Here is a 13,272-nt window from a genome sequence, read left to right on the forward strand (position 1 = left end):
CAAGACGCTAATATACCTTATGCGCGTGATTAAATTTTTCTTCATCTTTCATTTTTCAAGTTATGTTTTGTTACTTTTTCTTTGAAAGATTATCGTCGTAGGCGTGTACAGATTTTGGAAAATACGATACGGCGATCGATCGATTGATCAACCAAGGAATCGTACAGAAGGCCACCCTTTTGTTAAGTGTTCTTTTTTTTCACAGTCTATTTTCTTTAATGTATTTCGATAACAATAATAAAAATTCTTAAATAAATATATCAGTGTGATTATCAATGGAATATTACGCTGTCAACTATTTATGTATTTATACCTCAGCCAGTGCCTTTTTTCAAATAGTATCTCATTCATAAAGCTTTGCATATCTCCAACCTCTAATAATTATTGTATCAATACACGTATCGCGATATTTAAAACGTTCGTTTAGAGTTGCATTCCTTTCATATAACTACTCTCGTCATTAAAAGCAGTGTTTGCATTGAACATACGTACACATATACACGATCGCTGCTTTCAATACTATACAGAGATCGATATTTTTTTTTTCTCCTTCATTTCTTAACTAAGGTATACTTGAATACCACGAGTGCTTACACTTGCGTGATGCTTTTTAGTGAGTGGCTGAGAAAGTTTCATTATTTCTGTCTGCAATGGCTTATCATTGCTATTTGCCACGACCCTGGGGCACAGACCTGGATGTTGATTTCGCTGGTTGCGGAATAATGGTGATCTCGTCGTTGATCTTTAAAGGTTTCAGGAGCGAATCGCTGGATCTCGAGGACGGCGGCGAAGGAGCACTGCTCTTCTTGTCTACAACGCGCTTGGCTACGACACTATGCGCGCTGTAAACATGATTTTCAAATTGTTTATACATTCCGAATGTGGCAGTGCAGACGGTACATTTGTAAGATAAATGTGCCGGCTTGAGGGTCATGTTATGATCTCGGGCCACGTGATTTAATAATTTCCATTGATAAACCTAAAACATACATGGTGAAAATTTTGTTACAATTTTATTTGAAACTAAGGTAACAGTTGTGATATTAAACTTAATAATGATACTAACACGTCCACAAGCCGGACAACGACCTGCATCTTTGCCTCTATTGGCAGCTTCTTGCATACTGGAGGTAACCAAGCCGTGAGATCCAAGTAAATGTCTTTCTAAACCCTGTGGCACAATTAAAATGATTTTGGTGGTAATTTCGTTGAAATAATGTTTAAACTAAAAAATTTAAATAAATATTTACCTGATCTGTGAAAAACCGAAATTGACACTTTTGGCAGTTCAATGGCGGTCTATTATAAATCATCTTTGGGTGTATCTTGACTTTATGAATCCACTGCATATGGTTTCTCAGCTGCTCTAAATCCTACCGGAGATTATTGTACGTTAATATATTTATGTTGGATATTTTGTACTACAAGAACATAAAGTTAAAAATTAAAATTATACTTTAATATAGCCGTCGCAAATTTCACATATAACGAACGTGCTCTTCCCTCCGGTCCTTGCTGGACTGCCTGAACCAGGAGCTGAGGGCTGCGGTGCTGTGCGAGGTAGAGGAGTTATCGATATACTTGGTTGACTCATTAATTTAGCTGTTGGGTTTTTGCCAGCAGAAGTGGTAACCGAAGTATTCTGCAATAAATACATATGTGGAAAAATTAATAATGCACAAATAATTTCACTCATCACGTATTACACAATTAGTTGTCTTGTCCCACAATGTCTGATGTTAGAAAATATTACGGTAATGTTAAAGTGAAGCTGTAGTGTCAATATGAGCCTAGTTACTTGATGTTTTTATTAACGTTTTAGTGTTCTGCATGATGCAAAGCTTTGTAAAACATAAAATAATGAATTTAAAAATTTAACATTGTTAAAACATGTGGTACACATTACAAGAATAAATATTTTAATCATTAAAAAAATCACAGAATTTTTTAAAATCTTTTTTTAATGTGAGCTTACATGCATCATGAAGTAGTCTTTCAGAAAATTAGAATGTGATATTTACACTTAGTAAATGGCTATATAAATAACAAAATTTGAGATTTTGGTGCTCATTTAGAAAAATATGAATTTTTCGAAGATAATAGGTAAGGAGTTGCATCGATTGGCTATGTTTTAGGTAGGTAGCACATCCTTTTTTTCACTAACCATGCAATACATGTGTATGTACATAGAAATAAGGTCGTGAAATCCGCAACCCAGTTATTTGTTCGCGTTTTGGCAAACGTTAGCTTTTTAAGTAAATTCCACTAAACCCGGGCAACATTTATTTACCTGTGCCGAGAGTAACCTAGACTGGGATTCACTAACGTTGGGTAATAGGGCAATGGGCATGGGTCGTCCGGAACTGTTGCCACTACTGCTGCTCAACCCTGATACAGCCGAAACGACAGTCCCAGAGCCACCCACCACCTGTTCACCACCCACATTATTTTTTTAATTTTAAGCAAAATTTATTTACTTTGAATTGCAGGTGATATTTTTTTTCTTCTTCATTACAAGAAATTAAACAAATTTTTTTTCAGACTTTATAAAAATGGTATTTGAAATAATAAATATTAGAAACATTAACGAAAACTACTTATGAAAAGGAGTTACAGGGAGTATAATCTTAACGGAAACAATAACAAAATTATATACAAATACTTTGATTTCCATTATTATTGAAATATTTACCTGGAATATTTGGTTATTACTGTAATATTGATTTGGATTAGGCACCATTAGTCCTGACGAAGTTGGCCGATACATCATGCTTGACATATTATCTAGGCAAGTGGTAATAACAAAAATGTTAGTGTTGTATCATTACACTATTGTAGCATAATCATGTAAAGATTCTTAGGTTTTGAAAGTACTAAATGAAAAGTTTTTACTGTGTAAAACAAGTTTTAAACAAATTATCATTTGACGTAACATGGTCATATTTTGGTAGAGCAGTAAAGAAACAACACAATTATATTGATAATTTATGGAAAATACTAAGTGTTTGTATAAAAATACGTCTGTTTATGTTACCTTGTCGCATATTGGGTGGCACTCCAGTCGGTCTGAGATTTTTCAAGTCTGGGTACCTCGGATGCACAGGTGGCCTTCCTCTACCTCTACCAGTGACCGGCGCGGGCAACAACTTAGGCAGCACAGACTGCTGTCCTTTGACGTTCATCGCCATTGCCAAGGCACTTGGAGATGGTTGAGGACCCATATTCCGTGGTCGATTGAGCCTGGGAATTTTCGCAGGTGGTTCCCAATCCATCGACGGCTCTAGATTCCTCTCGGGTCGAAACTTTTTCTGGCAAGCAAGAATGTGCCGCGTAAGTTTACCCTTCTGATTGTCCTCGAATGGACAATTTGGGCATTGGTGGAAAGCTGGACTGCGCTCCAATCTTCCCCGCGTGTTGTGTTCTGCTTCCATGTGAAACAGAATGTCATGTGGACTGCGAACCTCCACTGTACAAAAGTTACATTTGTACACATAGTTACGCATATGAGGCGTCTCAAGATGGTGCTGCATGACCAATGCCGACTCAGTTTTGAAATTGCAGAACTCGCACTTTTTGAGCTCGAATCGGAACGGCTCGTTATTTTCTTTGCTGAATTCAAGATTCTTTATAAGGGAGTTAATTGCCATTTGAGTTTCGGCTGTCGTGCCACCTTTGCTGTGTTTGCGTTTCTGAGTGCGCAAAAGATCAGTCTGTACATATTCTTGCACGAGACCAACACCAATGGAGATGAAAAATTTGCCAAGGGGTAAATCAAAGTAAGAAGAACTTTTGTTTTTCTCTTCCTCACTCTTTTCTTTTTCTACAAATCTATCTTCTATCTTCTCTTCATCGTCGCTATCGTCTTCATCATCTTTGCCCTCAGCTTTATTTTTTTCCTTTTCTTTCTGCTTTTGAATCTTTTCCTCCTTTTCGAATTCTTTAATGCTGTGATCTAAAAATAAAATTGAAATATAAAAAAATTAACTATAAGTTTAAATTACCAATAGTATGCTCAAGAGAATACATAAAGCTATTTCGCTGTTACCTAATCTGTCAACAAACTCCTTCATGGGCTTAAGCGGTGGCTTTTCGTATACATAAGGTACAATAAACGACGGCGCCTCAACAACAAACATATCATCCGTCAAAGTCGGCAATATTTGCGGCAAAGGTTGTTGCTGCTGTTGCTGTTGATGGTGATGATGCTGCTGAAGTGACTGCTGATGGAGCGGATTCATGACAGGTGTGATCGTCGTAGATTTGTTACTGATGTGAGGCGCCTTCATTGGCACGGGCATTATGGTCGTTCGGGTATTGCCGTACATTTGTTGAGGGCCAACACCGATCGGCATCATTGAGAAGGAACTCGAGCTAGAACTTGACATCCCGTGCAAATTTGACGAGGACGATTGGTGTTGATGCTGCTGATGGTGGTGGTGGTGATGATGGTGTGACTTTGAACTGTTTGAGACGGGCACGCCGCCCTTGCCTGACAGAATTGAGTTTGTGTCTATTATGACCAAAGTGGGCTCCTTCTTGCCACCTTTCATATTTTTACTACCAGCTGCTATTTCTACTAGCCGCTTCGTATCGTTTACGACGATTGTGTTTTTGTTTGAAGAAAGGTTCTTCAGTGATGACGAAGCCAACGATGGCGACGACAACGAGCTTTTGAGCTTGGAATTTTCTTTGTCTTTGCTGTCAACCTCGGCCAGGGGATCTTCTAGTTTGATCTCCTCAATGTCCGAACTGTTGTCGATAGTCATACTGTTGTCGTCTTCTACAGTTGAGAGAAAAAGCATAAAAAAATAAGATTATTTAATAAAATTTGGAATTTCAGAACAAAAACATATCGTGCAGAAATTTAGACTTTATCAGGCTTTTCATTGAAAAAAAAAAAATAAGAAAACAATATATGGAAATGTGTTTTTTTTTTAAAGAAAAGAATAACGAATGTGCCGCGCGTAACATGAAATACTGAGGTGCATGCATCAATCAGTAGGTAATAGCAGCAGCAGCGATAGTCACGAATCAGACAAAAATCGCTCGAATCAGCAGCGTATTACCTAAATCTCGTTCCAGGTAGGTCTTTCGATTGGCGTTTCGAGAGCTCCTACGAGGCGTAACGTTACTGAGATCCACTGGTTTTTTAGCAGTCTTTTTCGGAGTGGTCTCATTGGACGCGCGCTCGTCATCGTGACCGTTACTCTTACCCCCATCTGTGATTTCCTCAATGTCCGGGCTGCCAAGACTGCCATTTTCCTCACAAATCTTAAGGTCCGAGTTCTCGAGGCTGCTATCGACAAGTTCGATAGCACGGTCCTTCTCATCTTCAACAACGTCGTCGTCGTCGTCGTCGTCATCGTCATTTTCCTCATCGTTCACTACGTCTTCCTCGTCAACGTCGTGCACCTCATCCTCAGCGTCCTCGTCACCAAGGCACTCAACGTCCGAGGTACTGCTGCGCACGTCAACGTCCATCGACTCGCTGACGGAACTGTTTTTTCCGCGCGCGTTCTGCTTTTTCACTAAATCCTCACTTTCGTCGTCAAGGACGACGGCATCACTTGTTTTGTCCGAACTCAAAGGGACGGGTCCGTCACCGTTCTCCTCGTGGCCACTGGTCTCCGGTTCCGCAGAATCGACTTCCATCGCCTCCTCCTTATCGTCCACACTATTCTCGCTCACACCACGATTCCTTAGGCGCGAATTGCGATGTTTGTCACTTGCAAACGGGATGTCATCCTCGTTGTCATCGTAGCCATTATTTATTCCATTTGGAACCGCCGAATCTGCAATAAAATGTTTTAACGTTTAGACTATAAATGTTTAAACAAAGTCCTCCACGACGTACATTGATTTTGGTAAGAACAAATTTTAATGCAATTCCAATTTGTCATAAGCACAGTGTTACATCGAAGTTTATTCTCATTTAAAATTAATTGATCTTTTATGGTAATTATTTTATACATTTATAACTTATCAAGGACAACAATTATATCTTTCGTTATAAGTGTATTTAATTTATCTCATACATTTTTATTGAAACAAGCCGTATTTTTTTGTTTGATTAAAAGTTTTTTTTTTTTTCTTTAATTGAAATGAGACAACTTTTTAATAAAAAGATCTTTGCACGAAACCTATATATACACCAATTTAGACGTACAATGCACCATATTTAGAAATTGATTTTTGAAATTTGACAAAACGAGTTTTTGCGATGAACGAATAAATAAATTTCGTAAAAATGGAACGATTGACTGTAAAAAGGAGGATTACCTTTGTGAGCAGAATTTTTATCACTAAGCGCAGGGTCCTTGACCAAAAGCTCTGTATTGGTTTCCATGTGGCTCAGCAACGTCTAGCCGCTCTGTAATAAATAAAAAAAAAAAGAAGAAAAGAAAAAAAATCAGTAAACTATCGTAAATAGTGACATTAAATTTTTTTTCGCAATAGTGTGCGGAAAATGGGTGTTTTCCGCACTGGTATTAGTGTGGAAAATCGATTTTCCCACATAGTGTGCGACAAAGGTGTGCGGCAAAGGTTTTTCCGCACAGTGTGCGGAAAAGGTGTGTGGCAAAGGTTTTTGTCGCACAGTGTGTGGAAAAAGTGTGCGGCAAAAACCTTTGCCGCACAGTGTGCGGAAAAGGTGTGTGGAAAAGGTTTTGCCACACACGGGAAAAAATTTTGCTACACACTGGAAATCAAAATTCAAACCTATTTTGTACCTATTTTCCTCACACATTGCGAAAAAACTTGTACGCAACTCGTGCGGGACGATTTCCCGCACTCGTGTGATAGACTCGCACTCGTGGCCGGTCACGGTAACTCGTACCTTGCGATCACACTCGTGCTACGCACTCGTGTGCTCAACTGGTACTCGTTCCCGTCAACTCCGGCACTCGTGTGAGTCAATCACTACTCGTGCGGGAAATCGTCTTTTCCGCACTTGTTACGTAAATAACTATTTTGTCTAGCATCTTTTCCGCAAAAAACTAACGAGCTCGGCTAGTATAAGTATACAACAGGTATAAAACATAAATGAAATAAGTAAGCGCGCGAATCGAACGTATGTAACGGTACAGTGCATAAATAGGCAAACAGACTCTCGCGCGTCTCAAGGTATGTATGCTTAAAAGTACCACAACTAACCCTCCACTGCACAAGTATAAATATTTTATGAGTAACAAGAACTTTCAGTCGTAGAAAATATACTAGCGCAAAATCATCACAACAAAACAACAACAGCAAATAAACAAGCAGAACGCGAGGATTCGAATTTCGACTCCGAAATCTCTGTGGTCCAAACAAATTTTACGTAAATACAAGATGGGAATAATATACACACTACCTACTGTCACCAGATAATGTGGCATAATGGCACGGACAGCAAGCACGCATCGGGCACACCGTCGACGAGAGAAAACTATATAGAGAAGAGGATTAAAAGAGAACGCGCGGACGAGAGAGAAAGACGGATGCACCAACTACTAGGTACTTAGGTAGGTCGGTAGGTATAGACCCCGAGAGCAGCCCCGAGTGCTGCCTCGGTGAGGACTGACTAGAATTTTTCAAAATGGCGCTCCGCCAAATTCCCCGCACCACACTCGCAACTGCAAGTACAACACTAGGCAACTGCATCCGAGAGCGAGTGGCAGCGGACGATCTCTCGACTGACACCATAACCGCACCAAAGCTCCATCATGATCTGCATCTCCCTCTTTGCATCTATAATATGTATGTGTGTGTATGTATATATAATGTGTGCTCCAAAAGAGCGAGAGAGACGCTTGCTTGATGGCTCTAGCTCTCTCTCTTTCGGATTGTTGCAGACGAAGCGCGCTCCCCCCTCCACCGGGCTATACCTATACCTACTGCTGCTGCCGCGCGGACGAGGTCGCGGTGGCGGCAGCAGTAAAGCGTCCTCGTGGAGTGCGAGCATCAGGGACGCTCTGTGCAAAGTAGAGTAGGTAATCACCTGGTAGCGTCGTCGACCTCCTCCTTGACAACTTTCTCGAAGCAATGCGCTCCCGCGGTACACATGTACACCCGGTGCACCTCGACGTATAGGTGTACGCAACACGGCACAGCGCGAGGAGAGATAAGTAGAGAGAAAATAAGTATATACTTATGTTATTGTAAGTACACGCACTCCGGGCGACTGGCAACTGCTGTGCACGATGCACGACTGCTGCTGCCAAGTGCCAGCTAACGCGCGCACACAAACACAGATGATCCACTAAGTTTAGTATATACACGTATAAGGACGCCTGGCCTGAGCACCGTGTATGTATTTATGCGTATGTGTATATTTTCATGCGAGATTGTGCCAGTGGTAGTACTGGTAGTCGTGGTGATACTGGTGATTCTCTCTCTGGTTCTCCTCTCTCTTGCCCCGCCGTCTCTGTCGTCCCATAGTAGAGTTCTCTCCCGCCCCCCGCTGCTCTCTCAGGCTCTGAGGCTCTATAATATATAATAATCAACATCATGTTCATGAAAGACGGACGCACCAATACACGAGCATTAGATCTCAAGTTGTTGGTGGTTGTATTTCTTTTGTACAAGTGTAAGTATCTATCTGCATACAAGTTTTGTTTTTTCATTAGACCTCGACAACAGGAACAGTCGGTCAGTTTGTCGAGGGACATGAACTTTTGTCCACCTTGCTAACATATCTATTATTTGTTGTTGCTGCGCCTCTTCTACGTTACTTACTTTCTCTCTTTTCTCTTTCATGTGACTTTGAAATTCCCTCTGATAATATGGCACAACATTCACGCAAATGGACTCTGAGTTGTTTAACTCATTGTCAACCCACGCGCATCTCCTCGCATAAACATTCACGTATAATGCTGGTAACAACTCACCCCACCTTTTCTCCCTCCTACTGTTCTACCATCAACTCCATTATATGAACAACACACTTTGTGCCATTGCGTTGCTCTCTTCCTCCCCCTTACACAGATGCACCTATTGCTATCATCATGCCCTGACAACGAACACCACCCACAGTGCCTTGTATTTTAATGAAGGTACATACATTGAATTTATTTCAAAGCCCGATATAGAAGAAAGAAGCTTGGGTAGCGAAAGGACAAAAGGGGTTGCTTTGGATCGGCAACGACGACGGTTATCTATCCGAGTACCCCGATAATACAGAGGAGAGAGAATACCAAGATCTGCTTAGAATCGGATACGTTGTACCTACTCTCGCTTCCTTTCGCTCTGCCTTTCTCTCTGGAAATTCTTTCGTTGTAATGGAATGCCCAACCGATCATCAACGCGGAGCTTTCAGGCCCGATCGCAAACCTTGAAAATTTTCTAATGCAGGGGAAAAAAAGTTCAAAGTTTCAGTTGGGAGGGAGAAAAAAAATAAACAGCTCGATTCGCACACGACGCATTTAACAAGCTTCTGATGGAGCTTACAATACATCGAAGAGGTACCACTTGGAGAGAAAAGCTTCTGGCGTACATAATTTTTTTTCTTTCGAAAAACCGCAGGCGGATCTTATACCCGTTACCCGGTAGTAAGAGAAATATAGAGATGAACTAATTGTATGAAACAAATCCGTCGCGTTTATCTGTTTCAATTTAAAAATTGTTACCCGTATACAAAAATACACGCACACGCGACGCAATCTTTCGTTATAAATTCGTGTATATCGTTTATAACGTACGAAAAACGGATCACGTCGAATTCCCGCAAAACCGCGCGCAACACCCGTGAGCTTTTAACGAAAAAACAATTCCATCTCTCGCAGTTTATCGGCGACGTAAAAAAAAAAGAAAAAAAAAAGTGCATTTTTGTTCGTTGCGGTGAAAAACGGAGAGTTTAGCGCGAGCCGGTCATGCGCCACATAGTCTGCGACACGTAAGCGCGCGCCTCCCCATTGCGAAAAGATCGATATCCCTTGGGGCAGGATCTAAAGGGTGTATGTACGTATACGTATATAAGGCACGTATAGGCAGAAAGACTTGTAACGGAAACGTAAGTTCTTTGCGCGAAATTTTTTTTGTTCATTTTTCTTTGAGGGTTGCCGTCGCCGCGATGTCTTTCGAATTCTCCCGCCGTTAAAGCCCGCGATGATTTAAAAAGCCGCGTGTATGGCATCAGAGAAATGACTGTTTATATCTCACCGTATAATGTAATACTTTCTATTTTGCAACGAGACGAGGAGGAAAGCCCAACTTTTTACCTCACGGCAGAGGGCAGCCCAGTTTTTGGAAATGTGCTTACGCACGCACAAACATACACACACGTGTGTGCGTTGGTGAGCTCTCTCGCGTCACGTATACACACACGGAGACACCATTTACCGAATTAAAGGAAAAAGAGCGCGAGTGTGTGAGTAAGTACATGTAACCATCTAAGATAGCATGAAGAAAGAGAGAGAGACCGGAAAAAGAGGAGAGACGACAAAGAAAAAAGAGAAGCCAGGGCCGTGTGAAGCGCCCGTAGTGCGCTCCGATTTTTCCCCCCCGAGTCTGATATCCCTCTGATGCTGATGCACACCATCAGCGGGAAAGAGTAGAAGGAGAGGAAGAAGAAAACATCGACGTCGCGTGTCGAGGTGATGCTTTTCACGATATTTTCAAGCTTCGCTCCGATTTATATCAAAAGGATTCGAGCTTTTTTGACAATCGCTGCTCCGCGTTCTCGAGCTTTTTCTTTTTATTCGAGGGTAACGGCGATTACATGCGTACAGCTGATAAGAATTTGTCGAACGCGATATATATTTTGGAGGACGTAGAAGTCGATCCGACAAATTGTCGTTGCAGGGGCAGTCTGCCTGAAACGAAGGTCCCTTTAAAACGTGCGGATGTTGGGGGGGTACGATTCATAAATGCATTGCACACAAAAACGGCAAAGCAATGGTAACAACGATGGAATCGTCGACGGTACTCTTTATTAATATAAATTTTTATTGCACTGACCTGACGTCACGTCGGCCATTTTACTCTTTGAGCCTCGTGATCCCGGGGTGTCTGTGTGAGTGTGTGTGTGTGTGCGCGTCTGTGTGTCCGCGCCTGAACGTCTGGATACACATCTATGTGCCCGCGTCCGGGTACATTTTATATGAAAACATGGATAGTACTTGCAATCTTTACATTAAAGTATCCGCGTATAACTGTATGCATAACGTAACGCTGATATACTTACACCTGTTTAACTGTAAAACAACAACAAACCCCCTCGTTGCAAGCTTATCATCAAATCAAACCCCAACAGGTAGAAAAAAAGTTGCGAGCGTTTTAAATATACTGACACTAGTCGCAAGCTCAAATGAGAATCGTGCCGGCGTGGTTTTCGGCATGGCAAGAACAGCGTGCGATTCGAATTTCCCGCTGCAAGAAAAGCGCAAACAGGGTAAACACGATCGGCGACACGGATAAGCCGGCCAGTCGTGTCAATCGGTCGAAAGCTCTAAAAAAGAAAAAAAAAAAAAGGAACAAAACAATGAGTTATCAAGCCAGCTTGTAGGCGTTGTACCCTCCCTCCTTCCACCCCCTAGCCCATGAGAGCTAACCTCGTTCACTACACTACTCTTTCTCTCTCGATACGTATAGTGTATATGTGTGTTTTAGCATGCCATTACCTACTTACGGAATACGGATGAGAGACACGTACGGAGAACCGTAAGTATAGCAGCTTCGAATTAAAGCGCGCGAAAACACGCGACTCGCACACGTGCTCTCGCCCCTAAAGTGTCCGAGGAGCGTGCAGTTTTGGCCTTGTGTGTTCCGGGCGGTCGAACGAACGGCTTTACTTGACTATATATATAACGACGCCGTCGACGTCGTCTTCGGGGGGCCTTAGAAGAAAATGGTGGAAAAAGAGCGCAAAGAAGAGAGACCGAGGAGAGAGAGAGAGAGCACGAGTGTATACGGGGCGCTACACGGGGAGCAGGAGCTTGCCGTACGGCCCTGCCCCCGCCAGTGGGAGCGCTGCCCCTCTCTCTCTCTCTCTCTCTTTTTCTCTTCCTCGTCAACCAGGCGGAGCTTCTACGGGTAGCTCGACTTCCACGGGGTTTGTGACGATGCCGAAAAGTACCCGGTAAGCGACGCGTTGAGTTCGGATCTCTCGTTTTGGTTAATCTACGGGTTTAGCCGAGCTTGGCAGGGAGTACTCATAGCTTTTCGAAAGAAAATGTTCGTTTACAACTATCGTTATCGGTAATAGAATGAAAAAAAAAAAAAAAAAAAAAAAAAACCCATGTGAGCTTTGACTTACGTTTAATTTGCCAGAGAGTCGAGAAGTCCGTGATGATGGTCCTGCGATTTCAGCGGTGTTGTTTTAAAAAGATGACTACAGCTGCTGGTGTTCAGAGTACTACCCAGCAGTACTCTCTCGAATCCTCCGGGGAAAAACAACGGCTGATGCTGCGACTGCCACACACAATGTCTAGCCGCACTGGGGAGCGATTGTGTGGTGTGGCCCAGAGACTACTTGTCTATACATCTATTGCCACACACTCACATACACTGCCGCTGTACCGCAGTACTTACCGCACAGCAGCAGGGCTCTCTCACACTCCACCTCCACACGGTGTGGAGTCCAGCAACAGCAGCACCGCCACACACCACACGGCCACCGTCGACGACACCACACGCACACACACTCACATGCACGTACAACTTAACACATAATCGTTTTCGCGAGACGCACCGTGTCTGGCTGCTGCAGCTGCGTGCTCTTCCTCTGCGTAAACCAAACCCCTGACGCTGCTGCACGCTCAGGATCGACCGGGACACGTGTGTATAACGATGTTTTGTCCCGGCAGACTAATGGACCACTAACTGTATTACGATTCTGTATGAGTCCGGTGTTGTACACAACACAGGTATGTGTATAACGGTACAAATTATACAAGGAAAAATATTGAGATCGGCTACTGCTTTTACGAATCTCGGACACCCTGCAACCTGCAACAATGCGCACGTTTTGAGAGCACCGAGCACGCGGGAATATGCTCGACGACTTTTGATGAGAATAAGGGAAATAATGCGAACGATGCTGGCGAGAAAGATGAAGGATGGCGCAAGTCGCGAGAGCGGGGTTTTTTAAATTTTGTCAACCCCCAGTGCTTACCGGTTTTCAAATTCTTTAGGTTGCTGGAGCTGTATACAGTATGTTGTACTTATTTTACTGGCAGAATCGAAAATAAACAACTTGGGGTAGAATAGGACATGTCCTCTTACGAAAGTGCCTGCAGGCACTTTTTATTTTGTATACAAAAATTAAGTTTAAACGCTCTGGGGATAGAAAAATAA

General features: G+C 42.4%; 1 protein-coding gene across 8 annotated transcripts; it reads right to left on the reverse strand.

Moving 5' to 3' along the window:
• Positions 1 to 554: 554 nt before the first annotated feature.
• On the reverse strand, positions 555 to 12,973 carry MEP-1 (zinc finger protein MEP-1). 8 transcript variants are annotated; one of them, XM_089598620.1, is made up of 11 exons: positions 12,233 to 12,973; positions 6,280 to 6,370; positions 5,214 to 5,792; positions 4,046 to 4,780; positions 3,035 to 3,952; positions 2,693 to 2,784; positions 2,291 to 2,428; positions 1,457 to 1,642; positions 1,251 to 1,373; positions 1,067 to 1,171; positions 555 to 979 (listed from the first exon to the last, which is right to left on the reverse strand). In XM_089598620.1, the coding sequence occupies exons 2-11, from the start codon at positions 6,344 to 6,346 to the stop codon at positions 665 to 667; spliced, it is 3,258 nt and encodes a 1,085-aa protein (XP_089454746.1). In that variant the 5' UTR covers positions 6,347 to 6,370; positions 12,233 to 12,973; the 3' UTR covers positions 555 to 664. The 8 variants fall into 8 exon arrangements, with proteins under 8 accessions (XP_089454746.1, XP_089454739.1, XP_089454743.1 ...); XM_089598613.1 differs by having other exon boundaries at positions 5,067 to 5,792; XM_089598617.1 differs by lacking the exon at positions 12,233 to 12,973 and adding an exon at positions 11,268 to 11,419 and having other exon boundaries at positions 5,067 to 5,792.
• Between the last annotated feature and the right edge of the window lie 299 nt (positions 12,974 to 13,272).

This window comes from Copidosoma floridanum, unplaced genomic scaffold (genome assembly GCF_036245765.1).
Source record: "Copidosoma floridanum isolate Cflo_tuat_1 unplaced genomic scaffold, Cflo_Japanese_pri ptg000006l, whole genome shotgun sequence".
NCBI classification, from domain to species: Eukaryota; Metazoa; Arthropoda; class Insecta; order Hymenoptera; family Encyrtidae; genus Copidosoma; species Copidosoma floridanum.

What these genes read in the sequence shown, in the direction of transcription:
- MEP-1 (XM_089598613.1), bottom strand. Translation starts at nt 6,346, where the DNA reads ATGGAAACCAATACAGAGCTTTTGGTCAAGGACCCTGCGCTTAGTGAT. An exon ending in GGAGTTTGTTGACAGATTAG is followed by an intron (nt 3,953 to 4,045) that starts GTAACAGCGAAA and finishes TTTTATTTTTAG; the next exon opens with ATCACAGCATTAAAGAATTC. An exon ending in TTCGGTTTTTCACAGATCAG is followed by an intron (nt 1,172 to 1,250) that starts GTAAATATTTAT and finishes ATTGTGCCACAG; the next exon opens with GGTTTAGAAAGACATTTACT.